Raw genomic sequence first — 26,816 nt, 5'->3', positions numbered from 1 at the left:
TGGATGGATGGATGGATGGATGGATGGATGGATGGATGGGTGGATGGTGATAAGAGTTGTACGAGCTCCCAATAAAATGATTTTAAAAAGAAAAAAAAAGCGTCAAAAGGCAGCTCCCGAAGGCAAAGCAAAGCATTATAATGAAATGTCCAGACTTTCAGTTAGAGAACTGAAAAGGGAGGCACAAGCTTAGCATGTCTCAAACAGAAAGAACTGAAGAGAGCAAGCAAGCCACACACTGAAACAGTAGACTGTTTGTGTTACACCTGACTCATTAGCACTAGGATTTCGATAACTGGAGAAGGTTGGGTGGAAGTGGTGGCTAGTCTAAGGGAATGTCATGATCCAAGAAGCACCGTTGCTTATTCAGGAGTTAGGAGAATAGGTGTGTGGATGGTGGTGAAAACTGGAGAAATAGAAAGGGTGCTGTCATAGAAGTCTATACTTACCATGGAAAGAAATGTGTTAATTCCTTTAAAGGGTATGAAATGTCATTTAATATTATTAAATAAAAGGAAATATGACCTGCATTTAAAAAGTCAGCTTCCCCACCTGAATCAAATTTTGAAGGTGCTGAATTTATCATCCCCAGAAATTTCTGCCAGAAGTGTTTAACCTGCTAATGCAGGGATCTGCCTTCATAAGTAGATCACGCTGACTTGTAGGAATTCCATGGGTAAACCCCATGGTCTAGTGGATCTCTTGGTAGAGCTAGATCCAACAGGCAGTTAGATTTAAAATGACATAATATTGAATTTTTATTATTAAAAAGCATATTAGGGCAATATGAGGGTAGGGTTTCAAAAATTCATGGAAAAATTCCATTATCTTTCCATTTCAATTTTGAAGCTCCATTGTATAATATCTCAATATATCGAATGGCCTCGGGCAGATTATTTTTATTTTTAAATCATTTTATTAGAGGCTTGCACAGCTCTTATCACAATCCATACATCCATCATGTCAAGCACATTTGTACATTTGTTGCCATCATTTTCAAAACATTTGCTTACTACTTGAGCCTTTCCTATCAGCTCCTCATTTTTTCTCCCTCCCTCCCTACCCCACCCTCCATCCCTCATGAATCCTTAATAATTTATAAATTATTATTATTTTTTCATGTCATACACTGACCGATGTCTCCCGTCACCCACTTTTTTGTTGTCCATCCCCCTGGGAGGGGGTTATATGTAGATCATTTTGATTGGTTTGCCCTTTCTACCCCACCTTCCCCTTACCCTACTGGTATCGCTACTCTCATTATTGGTCCTGAGGCGTTTACCTGTTCTGGATTCCCTGTGTTTCCAGATCTTATCTGTACCCATGTACATGCTCTGATTTGTAAGATAGAATTGGGGTCATGATAGTGGTGGGGGGCGGGGAAGCATTAAAGAACTAGAGGAAAGTTGTATATTTCATCAGCGCTATACTGTACCCTGACTGGCTCATCTCTTCCTTGTGACCCTTCTGTAAGGGGATGCTCAATTGTCTACAGTGGGCTTTGGGTCTCCACTCTGCACTCACTCTTATTCACATTTATATGAATTTTTGTTCTGAGTCTTTGATGCCTGATACTTGATCCCATCGACACCTCATGATCACCAGGCTGGTGTGCTTCTTCCATGGGGATTTTGTTGCTTCTCAGTTAGATGGCCACTTGTTTATCTTCAAGCCTTAAAGACCCCAGGTGTGGTATCTTCTGATAACCATGCACCATCAGCTTTCTTCACATTTTCTTATGCACCCATTTTGTCTTCAGCGATCTTGTCAGGAAGGTGAGCATCATGGAATGCCAGGTTTTGAGAACAAAATTTTCTTACGTTGAGAGAGTACTTGAGTAGCGGCCCAATGTCTGTCTGCTACCTTAATACTTAACATATAAACATAAATACATAGATCTATTTCCCTATCATTATATATAAATATATTTACATATGTACATTTAGACCTCTATAAATGTCCTTTGCCTCCTAATTCTTTTCTTTATTTCCTTTTACTTTCTTCTTGTCCCACTTTGTTTGACCTTCATTCAGGTTTCATTAATTCTTCTCTGCTATATTGCCCTTGATCAAGCCCCACCAGGCATCCTATGCCCTCCTCATCATCAATGTTAGATCACTTGTTGTTCCCTTGTCCCTGGGTTTGTTGATGACCCCCCATCCTTTCCCCCGCCTCCTGTTCTCCCGTCTGCCCCCACCCCCCATTGAACCGTTGGTCCCGTTTTTTTTTTCTTCTCCAGATTGTTTATCTTGCCTATTTTATCTAGATAGACATGCAGAGACAATAACAAGTACACACACAAAAGACAGAACAAAACAAAGCAACAAAAGAAGACAAACAACAACCAAAAAACTGACGACAAAAAAAAGAAAAGCCTATAAATAGTTCCAGGTCTGTTTTTTGACCTTTAGGAGTGCTTTCTGGTCAAGTTTGATGGGGTGCCATGCCCTGGCCCCAAAGTCTATTTTTGGTATTCCTCGGAGACTTCATTGCTTTGGTCCTGTTGCTTCTCTGTTACATACCCCTAGAGTTTCCCCCTGGTGCGGTGGGGTCAGATTGGGCACAATTCCCGCACAGTGATGGACAGATTATTTTAGCAACCACTGTATTCCATTTCCTTATTTATAAAATGTAGATCTACATCTATGACTCTATATTGTGTTTCATGTCTAAATATATATATATATATATATATGAAAAACACCTCCAGATCAGTATCCCTTCCAATGTATACAAGAGAAAACTGGGGCTTTGTGGGCACAGAAGGGACATGATTTGTCTGTGGATGCATGTCGAATAAATGGCAGAGCTGACTAGAGTTTAGGATCCTCGCCTCCCATGTCTTTCCACTTCTGGGGACATTTGTAACTTCCCAAGACAAAGACTTAGCTTAGGTTGATTTAGGGTGTTTATTTCAGGTCCGAGACTCTGAGTTACATGAACCATTCAACTGAAAATTTCATCTCCCCTTTCCACACATTGCTGCTCTCAGGAGAGGAAGATAAGAATAGAGGATAGTTCAATGAGACACTGGACCATGTAGGGCCAAGACAGCATAAAAAAGGGCATCACTCTAATAATATAATGCTGATTGATAACCAGAGGGAAGTATAGTCTCTGATTATTCTACACAGGAACGTATGCTAACGATGAGGAAAGTTTCTGAGTTTGCTGAATTCATCCTTTCTCTATGTTCTTGCTCACAACCACCCTCATGAAGCTTTTCAAAAGAGACATCCCACTTTTTCATTACTATCTGTGGGTGTGGTATACTCAAAGCTTGCAGGAAGGAGGCAGGTGACAACCAGGGCCTATGGGTTAGTATCTGCTATCTTTTGAGAATGGAGCCCCTCAATGGTTTTGGTTCCCGAGGAGAGGATGGAGGACATCAGTTGTGTAACTACCAGGTTTCCCCTGTTAACCATCTCCCGGAAAGAGATATACAAATGTTTACCTTACATTTTCTTTAGACTTGGCTTTCTTCATTTTAAATCTAGCCTTTTCTTTCTTGAAGAATTGTTGAAGTCTTTTAATTGTTTCATGTCCATCTAAACTAAGAGGAATCAGAGGACATAAATAACAAAGTTTGAGAGCGCCCTAGCAATCGAAAGGCTCTTGTAATAAAGCTGATAGAGGCTTTGATATCATTTCCAAAACACATCCTCTCCAGGCAGGGCAAGGGCATGCCTTATCAATGTCTGTTCTTTGTTTAGAGTCTGAGAAGAGGTAGCAAACAGAGTCCGCTATTAAGGGAATAATTCTATTTCGATACAACGTGCATCTCCCTCAAGTGGTCTCAGTGCTGTACATCTTGGTCAGAAGAAAGCTGAGACTTTCTGTTCCCATAAAGATCTGAAGTCTTGGAAACCCAAAGGGGCAATTCTATCTTGTCCTATTGGGTCGTTATGAGTCAGAATCGATTTGATGGCAGCAATTTTTTTTAATGGACCAGTGTTCCCTTTAGTAGAGAAAATAAAGATAACTCAGGACAGCATAGTTTACAAATTGTACAACAAATTCATTGTTGGAATTTATGTCTTCTGGAATTCACACGATTGATTTTTGATTGTTTGATTGATGAGTCAACACTAGGGATACACAGACAGCCTGACTGATGATCACAACTCTTCTCAATATGCCAGCCTGGGGCAACTAGCTCACGGTCCTCTCTTTCCCCCGAACTCTCAAACCTTTCCTTTGTGACCAGGCTTATTTTCCTTCTCACAACTCTGTCTTTCATAACTAACTGTCCCCAAACAAATTCACTGCCATCGCGTCGACTTTTGACAAATACACCCTATTTGAGTCAATCTTCATGGTTGGTGACATTGAATTCCTGGGTATTCGGTTAAGTCCAAAGTCTAGACACAGTTTGGTTAACTTGCATGCACAGTTACGTCGTGAACACTGACTTGTTCTTGGAGAAGCACTGTTGAAGCTGAAGCAAACTCTATTGATAATCTTTATTTTCCCTCCTCATTTGTTTAACACATTATCAATGTCCTTTACGCTGGGAAATGGAAATGCTCCCAAAGATAAAGTTTGGCTTTAAAATAAAACATGGCTGAAAATTTACTACATATATTGTAATTATAATTACCCAATTATAAGTATACTATATATAACAATGTAGTAGTACCACAGCCCATGCTAGGCTCCCAAATCATACCTAAGGATGGAGGGGAGGTGGTTACAGGTCATTTCTTAAATGCTGGTTTTCCTAGACTAACAAGAAATACCATGAGCCTACCAAAGCATGAAAGAGACTCACTCTGTCTTTGAGTAGGTTTTTTTTGTTTTATAGACATCTTCATATGTTTCTTCACTAGATTCTTCTGAAAAAAAAATCATTTGTTATGTAATGACAAGAGTTTAGATTAATATTTAACACAGATTATTAGATACTTACCAAGTGCCCATTCATGTATTAACTAGATTTTATTGAAATATAAGCCCATATTTTTATAAGCAAGAAGTAAGTTTCTCTAAAGATTCCCTCCACTCTTCACATATTTAATATGTCATTATCAGAGTTTACGCTGAATGTGGAGGGAATAATAGAGAGCCAGACATATCTGGAATAATCTCTCCCTTCTTAGCTTGAGCCATCACACAGGTTTAATATACATCCACAGAGATGGTTTTAGTCTACTTTGGCAATGGGAACGTCATGGAATGAAGAATGGAATCAGTGTGTCAGGCTTTTCAAGTTCAAAACTTGGCTGTAACATTCGGTCAGCCTAGGGTTTTCTGCTTCTGTTTCCTTTTTCAAACAAGTGTACTGGGTTCAAGGAATGCTAAGGATATTTTAGTACCTAAAATGTTGGGATTCTAAGCAGAACAAATGCATCTAGAAGTAGCATTGTCCAGCCAGGCATCCTCTTCTATTTTTTCATTTATTCATTCAATAAATATTTGTTTTGGAATTTATGCCAGAAGCCAGGAAAAATGGTCAGCACAAAGAAGGTTATGTGTCAGGAAGGGCAGCTACAGAGCTAAATTTAAAAATAACAACTATGACAAATGATAGGGAAAGAGGCACCCAGGGCTATGAGATTGTGCACTAAGAACAGTCCCTGGAGGAATGATTGCGCTGGGGTTAGAAGAAGGATTGAGTCACTTAGACACAGAAGGTGGAGGGAGGGAAGAGCACTCCAAGAAGGAATACAGGGTGAAAGATCTTCTGGGCTAAACCAGCTGTTCGAAACCACCAGCCACCAAGTGGGAGAAAGGTGAGGCTTTCTACTCCTGTGAAGATGGATGGTCTGGGAAACCCACGTGGGCAGTTCTACTCTGTCCTATAAGGTCACTTTGGGTTGGAAATGGCTCACTGGAGTCGTGAGTTCAGAGTTTATAAAACTCTCAGTGCATTTGGAGTCGATAAAACCCGGTGATACTGTGGGTGAGGCAGTAGGTGGCTAACCCCTGATAGGTGGTACAAACGCATCAGCTGCTCTGTGGGAGAAAGATGGGCTGTCTGTTCTCCTCAAGATTCTCTGGGTTGTTATGAGTTGGGATAGACTTGATGGCAGTGGGTTTGGTTTGGGGCTTATATAGGGAGATCAGCACATCGGAGGGACTAAAAGGTGGGTGGTGGAGACAAAGCAGAAGTCCGAGTATAATGTGAGCTGAGCTTCTCAGGGAGGCCCACTCAAGACCTTGTAGTAGTGTCAGATTACCTAACAAGCAAGGCAAGCGCAGGCTTACTGGTGTTGCCTTACCAATCTTGGTGAATAATTTCACATTTTCCCACCACATCAAAGACCTTGCATCTAGGTTTGACTGGCATCTCTCTCCCAACCCCACAGCATTTTCCTACAGAATCACGGCTTCTTTTCAAATTTAGGATCTCTGACAGGGATGTAAGTAAGTAAGGTATGCCTGAGCTTGCTTGTGCTTACTTACTACTCTTACATGCTTTTCACATCAGCCTCTGTTCAGTTTGTTTCTTGGTACTCTGCCTCTGCTTCTGTGGAGGCCTGCCGGTACTGCGGGCTAAAGGTTGGACCACCAGTTCAGAGGTTCACACCACTAGCGGCTCCACAGGAGAACGTTGCAGCTGTCTGTTCCCATATAGTTTTGGAGCGTCAGAACCTGATCCCGTGCTGCTCTGAGTCAGAAGGGACCCAAGGGCAGGGGGTGGGGTTTGCCTCTGCTTCCAGGTCATAGGAAAATAAATGTTTAAGGCATGGGGGCTCCCCGAAAGTGTTTTAAGAAAAACATGCACATAATCAGACTTGCATTGTGAAAGAGCTCAAGATGAAAGCATTTTTATATGGAAGTTACTTTGACCGAGAACCCCATGACCTTCACCTTCACCCTCCCAATTCTAGCTGCATTCATTCACACATACCTTGAGACTCCTTTCTTAGTTATGAGAGCCACCCCCTGCCAATTGGGAATCATTAAAAATATGTATAAATAAAAGACAGCTTATCACTGGGAAGTCTGTAAGAATTAATGGCAACAGAGGCAAATACTTTTGGATAGACATGTAGGCTGCATAAGTGTAAGAGAGGGAGCGGGGGCACACTCATGAATATATAGAGACTTGACAGAGGTTATTGCGTATGTATGATTACCTTTCCTGCAAATAGGTGCCTGGGTGTGGCAGAGCAGAGCCCTGGTGGTGGAGTGGGCTAAGCCTTGGAGTAACTGAAAGGTCAGCAGTTCAAAACACCACCAGTTATTCCATGGCGACAAGAGGAAGCTTTAGGGTCCTGTAAAAATGTAAAGTCTTGGAAACCCGAAGAAGGCAGTTCTAATCTGTCCTGCGGGCCGGCTCTGAGTCCCTACGGCAGTGAGTTGTTGAGTGGTGGCGCACACAGGCAGCCTTGTTATGAAAACTTATTAGACATAACCAAACGCCTTGAGGGAATGAGCACTCGGTTTGGGGGGCACCAAGGTTGATTGGCATAACACAGTTGACAAGCACCATGTTCTACACCCTATTGTGGCGAGTAGTGACAAGTCTTAAAAGCTTGTGAGCAACTAAAATGCACCTATTGCTTTCTATTCTTGTGGAGGCAAGCAGAATGATGGAATCCAAAGACATACAGAAACAAATAGTCCAACAGACTACGTAAAAACACCAGTCTCTGCACCTCTGCGATCAGAAGAACTGCGTGGTACCAGCAAACGATGCCAACCGCTCTGAAAAGGGTTACTTTAGAAGGTTCCAGATAGAGTGGGAGACAAATGTGCAAACCCCAAACCATAAAAGAGACCAAGTCAGCCTCAGATAGAGGCTGGTGGGACCCCCAAGACTAAGTCTCTTAGGTGAACTTATTCCCATGCTAGAAGAAGCAATCACTTAAGATCATCAGAGCTGCTCTGATCCGAGGACACAGGCTAGAGGGTTAGGGAAGGAGGAGAAACGGAAACACACAGAGGGAGGAGTGAGCCAAGCGGTGGTCCAGGGAGGGGATTGTACTGGATGAGCTGAAACAAAACGTGTATGAAATATGGACCGTCAGCCTGATCATCTGCTTTGTGAAAACCACCTAATTCACAATAACAAATTGGGGGGGAAATTAAAGAAAGACAGCTTATCACTGACCATCCAGAGAGGTACTCAGAATCCCCAATGGTATCGGAAAGCCGGATGTTCTTGTACACTTACCACTGTCTGAAGTAAATGAGTTTGAGGAGAATGACTTTGTTCTACGAGGAGAAGAGACACAGACACCATCACCTTGTTGAATTGTGCTTCAAATCTCATCAGGGCTTGCCAAGGGGTGGGGCTCACTTACCTCTCTCGTTCAGGGGATGCGACATCATCATACATCTGCTCTGTGGTGGAATTTGCCTTAATGGCCCCCTTCTTAGGGGTTTCTTTAGTCACCTGCAGGGCCTCCACATACCCACCTGTAAGAGAAACAGTACGCTCATCCTGAAGGACTTCTCGTCCGCTGCTATCACGAATGTATTGCTATCTGTCACCAGCGATGCCAGCAAGAATGGGTTAGAAAAAGCACACCCATGTGATTCTTCCTTTCCACATCAGCTCTTGGTATAATTGTACACGCTAACTTTCGAAACCTTTCACTTTGTTTCCATCAGGAGAATCATTCAGATTCAGATATTTTTTGAGACCAAAGTCTGACTACAGCATTCTTACATTCCTTCACGCGACAAAATTCCCTTGGTCACCTGTGGCGTGCCAGACCCACCCGGGAGTTGAGAAAATGAGACGGCATCCCTGCTCTTGTTTGTGTCCCTGGCTCTCACCATGGTGTGACTTTCTGTTAGGTGAACCGCCAACTCTGGTTATGATTACTATTTTAATGTTTGCTTAACGTGCTAAGGTTTCTTTACTATTACTGGCCAGCAAGAACCTTGACGAACAGGAAACTAAAAATGCAACCCGAATGAAGTCAGCAATTGGTACCCTACTGTCTCCATCTCTTAGTGTCGCCATTAAGAGAAAGACCACACATATTAAACCAATCACCTTTGAGGTAGAAACCCCACTAATCAGGCACAGAGAAGGAAGCAGAGTTGGGGGAAGAATGGGGGAAGAGAGATACCAGGTCACATGAAGATCATCAAGGGATCAAGGGACAGAAGCTAAAAAATGAACCAGTGTTGTCATGTGCCATTGAGCCTGTTTTGACCCATAGCGACCCTATGCACAACAGCACCAAACACTGCAGGTCCCACACCATGTTCACGATTGTTCCTGTGCTGGAGCCCATTGTTGTAACCACTGTGTCAACCCATGGAAGGCCTCTATTTTATCAAGGATGTCCTTCTCCAGGGATTGGTCTCTCCTGATAACATGCCCAAAGTCTGTAAACAGGCATCAACCAAGAGGAATTTTTCTTCTCAGTTTCCCAAACAATAAGCCAAACCACCAGCCATCGAGGTGATTATGACCCTGTAGGACAGAGTAGAACTGCCCACGACGTATACAAGGCTGTGCATCTTTGCCGAAGCCGACTCTCACACCTTTTACCTGTCCAGTGTCTGGGAGGTTCAGATCCCACCGTGAGCAGCTGAGCACTTTAAACTCTGTATCACCAGGGCCCCTTTCTCACAGTTTCAGAGGCTAGGTGTCTGAATTCAAGGGGTCAGTGCCAGAGGCAGGTTTTCTCTCTGTCATCCTTGGAGAAAGGGCCTTGTCTCTTTTTAGCTTCTGTCCCTCAGTCCCTTGGTGATCTTCATGTGACCTGGTATCTGTCTGCCCCCATCTCTGCTTCCTTCTCTGTGCCTGATCAGTGTGGATCACATCTCAAAGGTGAATGGTTGGTGACACACTCTCCACTATTATGGCCTCATTTATGTAGGAAGGAAACCCTGATTCTCAAAAGGGATTACAAGTATAGAGGTTAGGACTTTCTAACACATATTTTGGGGGAACACATTCAATCTATAATACATACCATACCACTGGTGTATCAATGACATGGGCTCTCAAAAGGCAAACAGGAGCTAGTTTGCAGTCAGGTTTGGCCCTCATAGAACCCCATGAGGTCCGTATGATGATTACCTTTTAGAAATGGAGTGATTGAGCTGCAGAACTATGAAATTCTTTCTACATAGCTAATAAGACTGAAAACTTGGACTTGAACTCAAATCTTCTTCTAAATCCAGAACCCATTCCATTAAAAGGGTCCTGCTTCATCGGAGTATGTTACTGGGTACATGATGACATTCAATAAATACTTAAAAAATAAGTGAGAGCTTTGTCAAGCTCAACTTTAAAGCAATTAGGTAATGGTGAAGAACACTGAGGTGGTGGATGCAACTTACAGTGGCCCTGGGCGTGCCTGGCCAGTGCTGGGTCTTCAGAGCAGGCCTTTGTTTGGATGAAGTCAACCACAGAGTCCTGCTTCCTGGCCAGTATGCTCCTCCTCCCTCGGTGGACCTTCATCAGCTGGAGTTTTCCTCGTGTCTCTTCCTTGTTCTCCATCTGAACACATTAACAGGGAAGGTACCGCGGGGCTCTGACCTGCCCATTCAGTTCTTAGCTCACTTGTGCCGGTCTATATTCATTTCTTCTTTGTGAATCCCGTATTATTTATTAAAGACTAGCTTGTCTCACTAGACTCCACATTTCAGAAGGCCACTTGCCAAGTCTATTCTGTTGGTCAACTCTGAATGGCCAATGAGTGTCTAGCACAGAGGTCAGCCCCCAGGAGGCAGTCAGGAAATGGTGGAGCATGGACTCAGAGCAGGCTCTGTGCAAATTTTATCTCACTTAACCTTCCCCATCAGAAAGAGGTCATTCTTGTCATTGATAAAGGATCTACCCACCCAAACCTGCTGCCATCAAGCTGATCCTGACGCATAGCTGCTCTAAGGCAGCGTGGAACTGCTCCATAGAGCAACCAAGGCTGTCATCTGGAGGGAAACAGACACACCTGGGCACATCTGTCTCAGCTGAGAGCAGCTGAGGGGTGGGAACCTCGAATCTTTCAGTTAGCAGCCAAACACTGACTCATCGCACCACCGAGGCTCCTTCGTCATTGAGTGGTTGTCATCCGTGTCACGGAGTCGGTTCTGACCCATAAAGACACTATGACAATGGAACAAAGCACTGCCCACAGATGAGGTCACTGAGCCCAAAACCTATGATTCTCTTTTAAGCAGGGTCCAGGTACAGCATCGAGGAAGACACTTATCCCAAGTTCACGATGCACGCATAGTGTTGGCCCAAGATTCAGGGCCTCGCTCGGTTTTGCACCCAGGATACATTGCTTATCTCACCCTAGTTCCAACCCTGCTTCCAACATCTCAAGGCTGAGCTACCACTTTGCTTTATTGTCACATTTGTTTAGTGCCCAATACCCATTTTATCTTCTCCCTTTCTGGAAATCTACCCGTGTCAGGCTCTAAAAGTCCCACATGAACTGATACCAGTACATGTGCAAGGTTCTTGGCAGGCCCAGGTACCAATACCTTGTACTGATGGCTGATGTGGGGACTCTCTTCTGCTTTTGCAGGTTCTGATTTACGTGGGCCATTCTTCTTCGCTTTATCATCACAGTCATGGTCAGGGCTACAACAGGAAGAGAGATCAGGGACAAAGGGGAGCTTAGAGTGTTTAGATGACGGTGCACCGCCCAAGCCTATGTGAAATGAATGGATTGCATGAGATTAGGTGTTGTCAACCTCTTTTATTCATTTAAGATGAAAAGACCAGGATCAAACCAACCTTATGGGTAGCTTTCCTAAACTTCTGCTTGCTCCAGTCAATGCCAGCATGTCAATTTCTCCTTAAAATCTTCTAATAACTCTCCATTTTCTGTAGGCTCTGAAGACTGACCATGACCTACCTCCTCACTTCCTTTGCATTTCAATCCTCCTCTGTTCTTTCTTGTGACGTCTGCTCTTCTCTGTTATTGTGAGCTGCCACTGTGACACCCTGGCTCGAGGTAACTCTGTGTGGAGCAGAATGGAACCGTGCCTGGTTCTTGCCATGTTCATGATCATTGGTATATTTGGATCCACTGTTGTGACTGTTGCACCAATCCATCTCCCTGAGGGATGCCTTTGTTGTTGCTGGATCTGACTTTACTAAACCTGATGTCCCTTTTAGAGACTGGTCTTTCTTGAGGACATGTCTAAAGTAAGAGGGCTGAAGTCTTGCCATTCTCACTTCTAAGGAACATTTTGGCTTTATTTCTTCTACTATGGATTTGTTTTTTCTTTTGGTCGTCCATGCGGTAGTCACTACTAAATGCGCTAGTCTAGACTCTCACCATTCCTCATCCTGTTTTGAGTAACTCTCGCTTTTTATGTGCTGCATCCTTTGTCAGACATGCTCTTCATCGATGCAAACACAACACTTTTTGATTTGTCCAAATCATTTTATTCCTGAGAATAAATACATCTCTATATGTACTAAGCAGAGTCAGTCATATCTTCATCTCTGCTCCCAGAATGCTTTATCTATGTTGAGTTATAATAAATCTCTCTGGTTCCTGTTTGGGGCCACACCAACAACCTAAACTTCAGCTATCACAAAGCTGAATGCTCTCATTAGTCTGTGAAGGGAGAAGTCCGAGCTGCAATGAAAGCACTGGCAAAAACCAAGGGTCCAGGAGCTGATGAAATATACTTAGATGCTTTCGCAAATGGATGCGATGCTAGAGGCACTCATTCACCCTTCCCAAGAAACTTGGAAGACATCTACCTGGCCAACTGACTGGAAGAGATCCATATTTGCGCCCATTCCAAGGAAAGGAGGACATTTTTGAACAAGATCATTAACACCAGACACAAGTAAAGTTTTGATGAAGGTAATTAAAAAATGGTTGCAGCAGTATATCAAAAGCAAACTACCAGAAATCCAAGCCAGATTGTGAGGTGGGTATGGAAAGAAGGATGGTATTACTGAGGTCCAGAGATATGATTGAAAGCAGAAAATAATTGAAAGATGTTAACCTGGGTGTTAAGCTAATGAATTGTGTGGATCATAACTAATTATGGATAAGATTATGAAGAATGAGAACTCTACAACACCCAATTGTGCTCATGACAATCTATACATAGACCAAGGAGCAGTTGTTTGAACCACAAAAAAGGGATACTGCGTGGTTTCAAATCAGGAACGCGTGTGTCAGTGTAGGGAGTATCAGGAATGCAGTAGGTGAAAGGGTAGTTTCTGCTTTGAACTCATTTTGTTTCTCTCTTTACACACAACTGAGTCTAAATCTGTGTTTTATACAATGACAGCTGTCCCCATGTGGTTAGTGAAGACTTCATATGTGGTTGGTCCCAATTGAGAGGACCTATAAGTATAAAATACATCTACGTGGATACTCATTCACCAAATGTACTCAATCTGACAAGCTGGACTAGATAAAAGAAGAAGGTGACATCAGCATTGGAGAAGACTCCTTAATAGCCTGTGATAAGCAGAAGACACAAACTTGCTGGCTGAAAGCAAAGAGGATCTGAAGTGATTATTGATGAAGATCAAAGACTACAACCTTCAGAATGGATCACAACTCAATCTAAAGAACACAAAAGCCCTCACAATTAGACCAATAGACAACATCTTGATGATTATAGGAAAAAATTAAAGTTGTCTAGGATGATTTCATCTTATTTGTAGCCACAATCAACTCGTGGAAGCAGAAGTTAAGAAATCAAATGACATCCCAGTAAACAAATCTGCAGCCAAAGACCTTTTTAAAATGTTAAAGAGCAAAGATGTCACTTTGAGGACTGAGGTGCACTTGACCTAAGCCAAGGCACTTAAAATTCTCTAATAGGCATATGAACATTTGAAAATATATCATGAAGCTTGAAGAAGAATTGACACGTTTGAATTATGGTGCTGATAAAGAATATTGAATCTTCTTCCAGAAGAACGAACAGCTTTGTCTTCAAAGAAGTATAGCCAGAATGTTCCTTAGAAGTGAGGATGGTGAGACTTTGCCTCAAGTGCTTTGAACATGGTGTCAACAGCGAGGAGTCCCTTGAGAAGGACAACATGCTTGAGTGACAAAGAGGAATGCTGCCCACAGAATGCACGGGTCGAGTAACTGCAACCATGGGCTCGAACCCCTCCGTGGTGGTGAGCCTGGTGCAGGACCAGGCGTTTCATTCTCTTCTACGAGCGATTGCTCTGAGTTGGAACAAACAGCAAGTAACGAAAAAAGAATGTCAAATACGCATTTAATAGCTTTTTAAAATCGACTACAAAGTGATAGCATTTTGGATATATTGGGTAAAGTCAATGATTAAAATGAATTTCACCTCTTTGTTTTTACTTCAAACAATATGAGTCTAAAATTACTTTGTAGTTAGTATTAGATTTCTGTTGGGCAAGGCGAGCCTGAATGGTTAAGGAGGGAGTTCAGTGCCCTTCTGAATGTGCTCTGCCCACATGCCCGGTTTCACTCCTTGCTCCTCCCACACTGCAGGCAAGGGTTCATAGAAGTTGGCCAGACAATACAATGGCAGGAATTAATGAATTTAATCAGCGCAAGCGGTATCAAACCATCTGTAAGTCTTGCACATGCCTTACTGTCTGACACTTTGTATCTTGGCTCACACCTGCCTCTGTGCCCAGACCACACTTTCCACCATTTCCCCCTCATCAATCCCTGTACATCATTCATGACTGAGCTCGGCCATCGCCTCCTCAAGGAAGTACATCTGGAAGGTCTGGGATTTATACCCCATCTCCATGTTATATAATGCCCAGAGTAGTGTTTGTGTTACACTGTAATGTTCTCTTTATTAAGAGGCCCTGGCCACCCTAGCCTCCACTCCCATCTTTTCCCCAAGGATGTAGAATTTCATTTTGTATCTCCAGAATTGAGCAGTATGTGACTGAATGAATCCACCCAAACCTACTGTTACTGAGTTGATTCTAATTCATAGTGACCCTATAGATAGTTTCCAAGGCTGAAAATCCCGACAGGCATCAACAACCTCATTTTTCTCCCTAGGAGCAGCTGGTAGGTTTGAACTGCTAACTTTGTTGTAAGTAGTCTAATGCTTACCAGACAGTGCCAACAGGGCTCCTTGTACAGAATCGAAAGCTGGTAGATCTTGAACTAACTGACTATGCATTGGATGTGAGCTTACCGTGTGCCCATCACTTAGCTAGGTGTATGTGTGGGGGGGAAGGGGGAGCTGGGTGGCATGGGGACGGGGAGAGCCAATGTTCTGAAATTTAGGTAGGAACATGAAGAAAGAAAAGAAAGTTAAATCTGTGGAAGTACATTTTCTTTTCCTTTTTATTTTTTCAAACTTTTTATTTTTAAAAATGGAAGTATATTTTCTATTACCATCCAGTGTTTTAAACCTCAACAAGGAAATTTTGATACTTGCTTCTTTAGAGCTCACCAGCAATATTTATTTTACTACGATAAGCCCAACTATGGGAGCCCTGGTGGCGCAGTGGTTATGCAATGGGCTGTGCTCTGCAGGTTCTGCAGTTCGAAACCACCAGCCGCTCTGCAGGAGAAAGACAGGACTTCTTCTCCTGTAAACAGTTACAGTCTTAGAACCTCACAGGGGCAGTTGGACCCTGTCCTAGAGGGTCACTATGAGTCGGCATCCATTTGCCGGCAGTGGACTTGGTTAGGTTTTGGAAGTGCAACTATAGCAGAGAAGTTATAAAAGTGGACCCCAAAGAGGCAGATAAAAACACTCCTATGTGCCAGGGCACTGCTCTATACTCAGGAAGCTCAAGGAAAACAAAAATTGAAAACACTGTCATCAAGTCGATTCTGCCCTGAGGGCAGACTCATAGCAATCCTACATAGGGCATCCCAGACTGTACATCTTTATGACAACAGACAGCCTCATCTTTCTCTTGAGGAGCAGCTAGTGGGTTTGAACTTACAACGTTGCAATTAGCAGTCCAAGACTCACTCAACAGCCTCACCAAGCATCCTTAAGGAAGTATGAGATGACAAGGGAATACCAAGAACAATAAAACATGACCCCTGTCTACAAAGAGCTCACAGTCAAGAGGGTAGTGGGGAGAGTAAGGAAGAAATGACATGCAGTGACATTAGTGCCAACATATGTTTGTACCTTACAGTGGCTCCACAGAGCCTGGTTACCTCTCCCTTAACCTGACTGTCAAGGAGGGCAGTCAAGGAAGGCTTCTTAGAACAGGGACAATGGAAGGATCAGTAGAGGTTTGTCAGCCCAGTGAGTGGGTACAGATTGATGGATTAAATGAGCAAAGGCGAAGAAGCATGAACCTGGGAGTCCTTTGGGATTCACCTGGTTGCTATTTGCCTGCTGAGTTGTGCGACGCCCCCTCCCACTCAAGTGTCCTAAGGGCAGGGACTAGGTCTCCCTGGTGTCCATGTCTTGGCATGTGGCAGGAATTCAGAAAGTGTTTGTGACCAGATTGCCTGGTCTGCAGAGACTAGAAGTGCCCTGAGCGGAGTTCCCTGAGACAAACAGTAGAGGCGGAAACAAACCGGAACACCGGGAGGAAGGTGCCTTTCAGAGCCATCAGCTCCACAGGATCCACGAGGCAGCATTTAACCGAAACCGAAGAGGAGGAGGCAGAGAGGGCAGAGAAACAGGAAGAATGGGCTCAGGGACCCCAGGGCAGGAGCCTGGAGAGGGTGGCCCCAAGACGGGGACTGCACCCCGTGTCACGGAGCACTTCTTCGTGGAGAGAATGTGGACTGGAAAACAAAGGTGCTGTATCAAGTTCCACTGAAAGCACGCGAAAGAAATGTGGCTTTTCTTTTTGAACGGACGTGTTGCTAAGTGAGTGGCGTGGGGGCTAGCATGAAGCCCGGCAGGGCCCAGGGCAGACAGAACCGTCATGCACTAGGGATACTAGAAAGCTGATTCTGCCAGTAGAGGGTCCGTGGTTGGATGAACATTTTCCACACCTGAGTTGGTTTTTTTAAAATCATTTTATTGGGGCTCGTACAACTCTTACCAAATCCATATATACATCCATTATGTCAAGCGCATTTGTACATTTGTTGCCCTCATCATTCTCAAAACATTTGCTCTCTACTTGAGACTTTGGTATCAGCTACTCATTTTTCCCCTCCCTTCCCACCCCCTCTCCCTCATGAACCCTTGATAATTTATAAATTATTATTATTTTGTCATATCTTACACTGCCCAACATCTCCCTCCACCCACGTTTCTGTTGTCTGTCCCCCAGGAGGAGGTTATATGTGGATCATTGTAATCAGTTCCCCTTTTCTACTGCACCCACCCTCCACCCTCCTGGTATCGTCACTCTCACCACTGGTCTCACCTGAGTTCCTGATGGTGCAAACTCTTCCGAGGCTGAAAGTAAAGGGGGAAATGGTCATGTTGATCAAAGAACCCCAGTCAGTCCTTTGCTGTTTGGTGGCAGATCATTAGGGTCTAAGCCAAAAGGTGAGGAGACAGAACAAAGGCACACACGGACCGTAGAAAGTTCTAGGGACTGTTGCCAGCAGAACCGAATATATAGACCGGGGGTCCTCAAAGTTTTAAAACAGGGGGCCAGTTCACTGTCCCTCAGGCCATTGGAGGGCCAGACTATAGGTTTAAAAAAAACAAAAACAATGAACAAATTCCTATGCACACTGCACATATCTTATTTTGAAGTTAAAAAACAAACGAGGCAAAAACACCTGGCGGACCAGATACATGTCCTCGGTGGGCCGCATGAGGCCCGCGGGCAGTAGTTTGAGGACCTCTGATGTAGGCTTTCCTGTGTGGGCTGTACTGGTCAAACATTTGATGAACGCCCTACTACTGGCATGGCTGGAGCTGCTTGTCTTTGGTGAGGCCTGCGAATGTTAGCTGGCATTGCTAAATTCCCAGGCCTTCTATGTCTGGCCCCAGGCCCTGCCCAAGGAGCATGTGATCCATGCCCCACCACAGTCCTCAGGGTCAAGACTCTCCAGGTCCTCCAAAGGATGGTGTCAGATCCCACTTCCCATGCCGAAAACTGCCAGGAGGCACAGAAAACAGCTCGAGGGTTAGAAGCTGTAAAAACGAAAACATCATGTTTGGCATTTGAACGGGGTACGATCCTGTCACGCGGACAGTGCCCTGGTGCAGCCCGGTTTAGCACTTGCTGATGAGGCCAGAGTCAGTGGATCAGTTTGATAGGAAGTTTCTGTTCCTCTCCATAGAAATAATAATCCTCCACCGTTGTTTAGCTAGAGAGCATGAGTAATCCTTTCCCTAACAAAATCAGGGGAGGAAGGAAGGAGACCCAGTGAGAAAGGAGTGGAACAGGAACGGACTTAATTAAAAGGACAAAAAGACACAGCAGGTGAGTGCCCACCAGGTGCCAGGTGCTGTACTCCTGGGTCTCTCGGCCATTCAGACTCTACCTGATTTGAGAATCTACTGCTTTCGACACAGAAAGCCCAAGGCTTCCTGCTCTTCTGGAGAACACGCTAGTTTACCAGAGACGCAACTAAGGTTGCGCCGCCACCACTGCCGGCTGCTGTCGAGCTGGGGACCCCAGGTACAGCGGTTTTCGATGGCTGATTTATTGGAAATAGTTCCACAGGCATTTCTTCTAAAGCACCTCAGGGTGCACTGAAACCTCCAGCCTTTCTGTTAGCAGTTGAGGGTGCCCACCATGTTTACCACCTGGGGATTGCAAGCTGAGGTTCAGAGAGGTAAACGGCCCCGTTGCTGGCACTTCCTACTCAACTGTTTACCTGCCTGTATGTTAAGCCCATTCTCCAAATAACCCCAAATGTGGACCGGCTACTTGCCCCATTTAACCAATGAAGGATGGATGCTCTTCGTTCTGCAGGAAGAAAAAGCCCGGACTCTGGTCTTTAATCACACTGTTGCATGGTCTCCATGATAGCACCTCCTGCAGTGCCCAGCAGGGAGAAGGAGCCCCCCCCACCAAAAGGTAAGTGGATCTGACCATTGTCTGAGAGCACAGGATATGCAAATTTAGATTGTGCCCAAGAAACCTTCTCCGGAAAGAGATGGCTAAGACCCAGGAGTGGGTTGGCTGGCTGTGATAAATAAGGGGCAAGACCACGTCCGCCCATTCTCTCATGCATTTCTGCCTCTGACATTGCAGAGGGCAGCGTTCACAATCTTACCATCTTAAGTCGGGAAAAAGGCAGAAAGCAAAAAACCAAGAAGAATATTCCTCTCTCCCAAAGAACGACTTCAGAATTAACTCTGTTTTCCTTGATTTAGTTCTAAAGTTCATAGGAAGAAAGGAAACAATACCTTTTGGAGTTCTTCAATCCGAACTTCATAAGTGGCTAAAATAAATATGGAAAAAAAAAAGGTTATCCCCAGCAATAAACTCACCTAGGATTAAGGTGATTATGAAAGATGGCATTATGTCATTTTCTCGGCCTTCAGAATGGTGCTGTATCGGAGGCTGTATCTCAGTGGTTTGGGAAATTCTCAGCTCCCCGAGCATGGTGTTCATGTCTGTGGGGGATTTCCAGGATGACATTCACCATGGAGGGAGCAACGGTTCCGTGTCCCACTTTGTCGGTAGAGCCCTGATCCAGAAAGAAGAGGAGCAGCAGCAGGGCCAGAAGGGAAATGATACCCAGGTGACGGAAAGCCTCCCCACTTCAACACGATGAACTTCTATCCCACTCAAAGTGATCTTGCCTCCCTGACGTTTTAGTGTTGTTTTAAAATGCTTACTTAAAATAACAGCTCCCCTACCAGGGCTTAAGCACCTTGATCTTCAACTGGCTCAGGATTTGGGCAGTTATGTGATGACATCATTGGTAGTTTCGTAATGATGTCATTCAGCCGACTTCAGTGACTCCACTCTGTGGACTGGTGTGGTCATCCTCCACTTTCACGTAATGTTGGTTTGCCCACAGCAACCTGGTCTTTGGAACCTAACCATGCCAGGAAGTAAGGAGCGTGTGCACTTAAAAGCATCTACTATGTTGTTGTCCTTGTACGTAGCAAGAGCAGGCTACATGGGAAGTAGTTAACAGTCCTTGCGGAGCTCTGGTCGGGTAGTGATATCAACTGCAAGGTCAGCATTTGAAACCACTAGCTCTTCCTCAGGCGAAAGAAGAGGCTTCCTACACCTCTAAAAAGTTGTGGTCTCCGAAAGCCACAGGGGCAGTTCTACCTTGTCTTATTGGGGGTCACTATAGGTCAGAATCAACTCTTGACAGTAAGCTTAGTTTTTTGGTTTGATGCTAAGTGCTAAAGTGCTTTATTTCCATTGAATTTCCATGAGAATCACTATTATAATTCAATTTTATTGATGAGGAAGCAGACACCCAAAGAAATGAAATAACTTGCAAGGTCGCTTAACTAGAAAATGACCTACAAATTTTCTCCCAGGCAGACTCATTCAAAAATAGCACATCCATATAGATAACATGCACACACTTTCAGCGAGGAGCCCAGTGGCGTCATGGTTCTAAGTTGGGCTCACAACTACAAGGTTAGCAGTTTGAAATCACCAGCTGCCCCCCAGGAGAAAGATGAGGTTTTCTGTCCCTGTAACCTAGGGTGAGGCCACAGAAATCCATCAGAGCAGGGCTTCGCTGCCCTATGGGGCTGCTATGTGTTGGATTTGACTTCCTGGCCGTGGATTTTGTTTTGGTTTTACTTTGAATGAGTGGAAAAATCAAAATTCTGGCATGCACATGCCATGTGTGTCTTGTGGCATTTCCTGAAGTAAATTTCAGTCTCATTCACCCCCATTCAGTAGTTCACAATGTTAACTTTTGATCCCATTTATATAATAAAGGTAGAAGCCAGGTTCAAGAAGCCGTGGATTAAGCTTCAGAATTGGAAAGCAAGCAATGAAATTCGGCATTTGCCCCAAGACAGTTCTCAGCTGGGCCTGCGAGCTGGACAGAGGCCAGGCATGGGCTGCATCTGTGGCGGGTGGGAACGGTTGCCTTATATGCCAGGCTCCTTGGTGCTGGGCCCACATGAAGCAAGGTGGCAGCCCCATGAAGGTCAGGGTGGTGAGGGTGTGAGCATGTACTTCCTCGGCCTGTGGGGTCCCTAAGCAGCCACTTGGACACATCCTCTGAGCGAGGAACATAGGACCGCTCACTCTACATCAGTGGCTCTCACACCTCTCTATGGCGTCCACAGTGGTGGTTGTACCAGCATGCTTATGCAAACAACACATAGGGCAGGGGGTTTGTGTGGTATCTGAATGCATAACGCACAGGCTGTTTGTGCAAAAACACGGTGTTACCCTAGGAGCTGTTCAGTACTTCTGTGCTTGGAGTTAGTCCTGAGGCTCTTCAAGACCACACAGGAAAGCTCTGGGGTTCAGGATGAACCACCAGAAAACCAGTGCACCTGACCTCAGAGGGCCATTCTACAGAGCCTCCAGAATGTCTGAGTCCTATTTACCCTCCACCAAGCGCTGTGTACAAGGGTGGAGCCTTAGAGAAGCACACAGGTTGAGCTGTGTCGGCCTGAGGGACTGGGCTTCCTTGTTGCCTTGCCACCGATCAAGCAAGACATCCAAGAGTGAAAGCCAAGGCCACCCACTCCCTTTTCTCTTCTGTGCCTTTGTCTTTCCTTCTCTGAGAGCTATCATTTAGATTCCTCTTCCTTGCTGGGCAGAGGAAGGAAGGAAGGGCTGTAGTCTTGCTTTTACTTCCACCCCCTCTCCAATCCTTCTTAAACAAAATTAAACTTTTTATTTTGAGATAATTACATAATCATATATATATAGTTGTAAGACATATAGAGGGAAATCCTGTGTGTGCTTACTCAGTTTTCTCTAATGGTAACTTGTTGCAAGCTCTAAGTCAATATCACAACCAGGATCTTGCCAGAAGCATTCAGGGTATAGAACATCCCCATCCCCTAAGGGTCCCTCACACTCTCTTTTATAGAAACACCTACTCTCTTCGTGCACCTCCTTCCCATTGCCATTAATGCCTTATAACCACTAATCTAGTCTCTAGTTCTATCATGTTGTAATTTCAGGAATGATGTATAAATGGAGCCCTGTTGGAGCCCAGGTGCTGCAGTAGTTATGTGTTGGGCTCCTAATAGAGAAGTCAGCAGTTCAAAACCACCAGCTCCTCCACGGAAGAAAGACGAGACTGCTATGCCTGTAAAAAAGGTACAGACAGGCTCAGAACCCAGAGGCAGTGCTACCCTACCTTACAGGGTAGTTATGAACCGAAATCGGTTCGATGGCGTGAGTTTTATTTTTTAATTTTTAATACATAAATGGCATCTTGCAGCATGCAGTCTTTTTAGATTAGCTTCCACCCCCCAGCCCCCACCCCAAGAGTATAACCCTCTGGAGATTCTTCTGACTTTTGTATGTGGCAGTGTTTTGTTTTGTTCCTTTCCACGGCAGGGACGTGCCATAACTGTTAAAGAAGACATGGGATGTTTCCAGTGTGGGGCTGTTAGGAATACAGTGTTTCCCTGGAACAAATGCCAGGTGTGCTGTTGCTGGATCACATGTACTTATTTGCCCTATGTATATCCTCGTAAGGCCCTGGTGGCATAGCAGCTATGAGTTAGGCTGCTAACTGCAAGGTCAGCAGTTAGACCCCACCAGCCAAACCCAGGGGATAAGGCAGGGCTTTCTACCCCCATGAAGAATTCCAGTCTTGGAAACTCGGAGGAGCAGTACTGCCTGTCCTGTCAGGTCACAGTCAGTTGGCATTGACTTGAAGGCAGTGAGATCGCTCTGTTGTTTATAGCCTCTCAGTTGGGCATGCCTGTGGCTCATTTTTTTTAAAACATTTTATTAGGGGCTCATACAACTGTTATCAAAATCCATACACACATCAATTGTGTAAAGCGCATTTGTACATCATTCTCAAAACATTTTCTCTCCACTTAAACCCCCGACATTAGGTCCTCGTTTTTCCCCTCCCTCCCCGCTGCCTTCATGAGCCCTTGATAGTTTATAAATGGGTATTTTGTCATAACTTGCTCTGTCGGACGTCTCCCTTCACCCACTTTTCTGTTGTCCGTCCCCCAGGGAGGAGGTCACATATAGTTCCTTGTAATCGGTTCCCTCTTTCCTACCCATTCTCCCTTTACCCTCCCTGTTTCGCCACTCACACCACTGGTCCTGTAGGGCTCATCCGCCCTGGATTCCCTGTATTTTCAGTTCCTATTTGTACCATTTTTAAATGGAGTTGTTTGACTTTCTACTACTATTTTTTTTTTTAGAACTAAGTGTTCTTGTATGTAGGGAGGGTATGAGCAGAGGCCTGAAGTCCATCCCCTATCTCAGTGTATTGCCGTATAAATATATGTACATGGGCCAATACCTCTATTTTGTGCATTAATGTATTTACATATGTGCACTGCTGTTGATACCTCCATCCATTGCTTTGCTTCCTTTGACCTTCCTCTGTTTCCTTTGACCTTCCTCCTGCCCCACGGCCACTTTCCCCTTATGTCTACCTCTTGGTACCTCCTCTTAACTAGTTTGCTGTTGCTCCCACAGCCCCCACCCCCCAGAGCCTCGGATCCCTAGCTCCTCCTTGTTATTGACTCCAACACCCCAGTTGTTCCCTGTCCATGGTGCAGCCTGCTCACCTCTCCCTTCCCCCACCGCCCTCACCTCCCAGGTCTCCCCGGGACTGTTGGTCCCCCTGCTCTCTCCTCGGGCATGCTTCCCATGCCTATCCTATATACAGGTAGGTACACCAACTATGACAGCCTAAAGTGATTAAAAAAAATGAAAACAGTAAATAAATATGAAAAAAATTTGTTAATTTTCTTTTTAGATTTCTTACATATTCTAGATACTAGCCCTTGTTAAATATGAGAGTTTCAAATATTTCCCCCCACTCTGTAGCTTGGCCTTCCTCAGGAAGAAAACAGACAAAGCTATTTGCTCCAGGAAAGATGTACTGCCTTGGAAACCCGGGGGGCAGTTCTGTCCTCTAGGAGCACTGAGTCAGAATTAGAATTGGGGTGTGTGGGCTGTGGGGGTGTGGCCTATTCATTCTTGCAGCGGAGTTTGTTTTTCTTTCTACAGAACAAAAGTTTTAATATTAATGAAGTCCAATCTATCAATTTTTTGTTTTAGGGATTTGGCTATTTGGTGTCAAGTCTGAAAACACGTGGACTAGCCTGACATCCCGAATATTCTCACCTGCGCTTTTTAGTTTTGTTGGTAAACATTTTATAATTTCATGGTTTATACTTAAACCTGCATCTGTTTTGAGTGAGTTTTTACAGGAGGGGTGAGATGTGAGATGTGCCCCTGTCAGTGAGTGCATTCGAATCCTGGGGACCCCGGATCAGGGCAGAACTGCACCGTGGGGAGTTCAAGCCTCGACAAACAGAGTGTGCCACATTGTTCTTCTGCGGAGTGACTGCTGGTGGGTTCAAATCATGGCCCTTTGAGATGTATGTCAAAGTTTATTTCTTTTTGCCTGTGGATGGATGTCCAATTGCTCTAGCTCCATTTGTTCCAAAAATTTTCTTTCCACTGTTGAATTGCTTTTGCACCTTTGTCGGAAGAAAACAATCAGTTAAGCATATTGTGTGGGGGTATTTCTGATTTTTCTGTTCTATTTCATTGGCCTACCTGTCTATCATTCTGCGAAAGCCACCCAGCATTGAGTATTGTAACTGTAGAATGAATCTTGCATTTGAATAGACCATTTCCTCCCGCATTGTTATTTTTCTCTTTCAAAATATGAACTTTCTAGCTATTCTCTTCTTTTGCCTTTCCAGATACATTTAAGAGTAATCTTGGCCATATCTATAAAGAATCTCACTGGAGAATTGCATTAAGCTTGTCTATCAATTTGGGGAGAATCAACATTTTTGCTACATTGAGTTTTTCGTCAACATTGAGTAGTTTTCAGCATATAATTTCTACACATTTGTGGTTAGATTTCAGCCTCAACATTTCTTCTTTGTCAGCAAATGTTAATAGTCCTGTATGAAAACATTTTGTGTCTGTATCTTCATTGCTAACAAATAGAAATATTAATTGACTTTTGTATGTGTTTCTTGCATTTTGTGACCATTACTGCACGTCTTGTTAATTCTGGGGGCTTGTGGTGTATACATTTCTTGGGGTTTTCTAGCATACAACCATGTCATCTGAAAATATAGACAATTTTATTTCTTTCTTTCTGATCTGAATGTATTCTGATTTCTTGTCTTATTTCAGTGGGTAGCATTTCTAATAAAAATAGTGAGGATGGCTATCCTTGTCTTGTCTTGTTTCTGCTGTTAAGGTGAAAGCACTCAAAGCATTCAAAAGGTTCACGATTATTCATCACGCTGGCTCACTGCCATGGCGTTAATCTCAGGCCTGTACGATCCAAGAGCACAGAGTGGAACTGCCCCTGGGGATTTCCAAGGGTGGAAGTGTATGGGAGCAGCGAGCCTCGTGTTTCTCCCCTGGAGCGGCTGGTGGGTTCCGACTGCTGACCTTGGGGATTCACAGCCCAACAGCTAACTCACTAGGCCACCAGATTACATTGACATTTTCTTCTTTGTTTGTTTTACATCTAGTTTTTTTGTACATGCCTTTCATCAAGTCAAGGAAGGCCCTCTATTCCTTTTCATTTTTCTCCTAAGAATTTTTATCACGAACATGTGCGGAAGTGTGTCCAGTGCCTTTTTGGGATAGATTAATGTAGCTAAGTGATTTTTCTTCTTCCTCAGCCCATCAATATGGTGATTTCAGAGATTGATTTCTGAATACTGAACCAGTTTTACATCTCAAAAATAATCTGCACTGGGTCATAGTGTACAATAGCTTTGATATCTTGCTGAACTTTATTGGCTAAGGTTTTTGTTTGTTTTTTTAAGAATTTTTACATCTGCCCTTGTGAGGAATATTGATTTGAAATCTAACTTCATAAAATGAATTAGGATTTATTCACTGCTATCCTATTTTTTTCTGGATGAGATTGTGCAGAACTCATGCCATTTACTCTGTAAACATCTCATAAAATCTTTTGGGCATGGAGACACCTTGTTATTGGAGAGTTTTAGACTCATGAATTTAATTTCCTTAGTAGTTATAGTGCTATTCAAATAATCTATTTTGGGTGAGCTCTGGGAGGTTGGGATTTTTTAACAAATCTTCCATTTTTATCAAATCAATCAAATTTGCATACAGCCATCGCTAGTATTTCCTTACTAGTCTTCTTATGTCTGTAGCAGCACTCGGTTTCATTATTGATATTGGCAATTTCTGTCTTTTTTTGTCTTTCTCTGTCAGGCTTGCTAGAGTTTTGTCAATATTATTGATCTTTTCAAAGACAATCTTTTCATCATTTTCTCTACTGCTTTTCTGCTTTCAGCTTGTTATTTCTGTTGTTTCAACAGAATAATAATAATTAATAATAGAATAACAACAAAATAAATGTTAGAATGCCAGGATAAGAATAACAGAATAATAATAAATAATCATTATTATTTATTGGTGATGCACTGATTAAAATGCTCAGCTGCTCATAGATGGTTGGTTTGACTACACCAGGTAATCCCTGGAAGGAAAGCAGGGCACTCTACTTCTGTATAGAATGTAGCCTGGGAAACCCCCAGGGGCACTGCTGCCCTCTCCTATAAGGTCACTGTGAGTTGGAATTGACTCACCAGTCATGAGCTGTGTTTAGCCTTGTTGGTTGGCTTTGCACTTGCTTTGGATTTATTTTATTTTAGGGGAGCCCAGGTGGTGTCGTGGGTAACGCATTGGGCTGCAGACTGCAAGGTCAGCAGTTCAAAAGCACCAGCATTTCCACGGAAGAAAGACGGGCATTATACTCTCATAAAGGTACCACCTCAGAAACCCCCAGAGGAGTGGTTCTAATTGGCTCAATGGCAGTGAGTTGGTTTTTAAATTATTATTATTATTATTATTTTCCCATGTTCCTGGAGTAGGATCTTAGATTAGTGATTTGAGAATTTTCCTTCTCTGTAAT

At 43.8% G+C, this 26,816-nt stretch overlaps 1 protein-coding gene across 3 annotated transcripts in view; it reads right to left on the bottom strand.

Annotated features, from left to right (window-relative positions):
• FYB2 (FYN binding protein 2) overlaps nucleotides 1-26,816 on the bottom strand; it is a 130,679-nt gene that overhangs the window by 31,477 nt on the left and 72,386 nt on the right. For all 3 annotated transcript variants that reach the window (XM_045291723.1, XM_045291725.1, XM_045291724.1), the window contains 8 exons: nucleotides 19,156-19,190; nucleotides 17,210-17,241; nucleotides 11,404-11,503; nucleotides 10,255-10,414; nucleotides 8,253-8,367; nucleotides 8,123-8,163; nucleotides 4,772-4,835; nucleotides 3,455-3,553 (listed from right to left, as the gene is read on the bottom strand). In XM_045291723.1, coding sequence (XP_045147658.1) covers nucleotides 3,455-3,553; nucleotides 4,772-4,835; nucleotides 8,123-8,163; nucleotides 8,253-8,367; nucleotides 10,255-10,414; nucleotides 11,404-11,503; nucleotides 17,210-17,241; nucleotides 19,156-19,190 — 646 coding nt within the window. The remainder of the gene's footprint in view (nucleotides 1-3,454; nucleotides 3,554-4,771; nucleotides 4,836-8,122; nucleotides 8,164-8,252; nucleotides 8,368-10,254; nucleotides 10,415-11,403; nucleotides 11,504-17,209; nucleotides 17,242-19,155; nucleotides 19,191-26,816) is intronic.

Source organism: Echinops telfairi, unplaced genomic scaffold (assembly GCF_000313985.2).
Source record: "Echinops telfairi isolate 266 unplaced genomic scaffold, ASM31398v2 ScPeMD7_443;HRSCAF=831, whole genome shotgun sequence".
NCBI lineage: Eukaryota > Metazoa > Chordata > Mammalia > Afrosoricida > Tenrecidae > Echinops > Echinops telfairi.
This window is presented reverse-complemented; position numbering and strand designations above follow the sequence as displayed.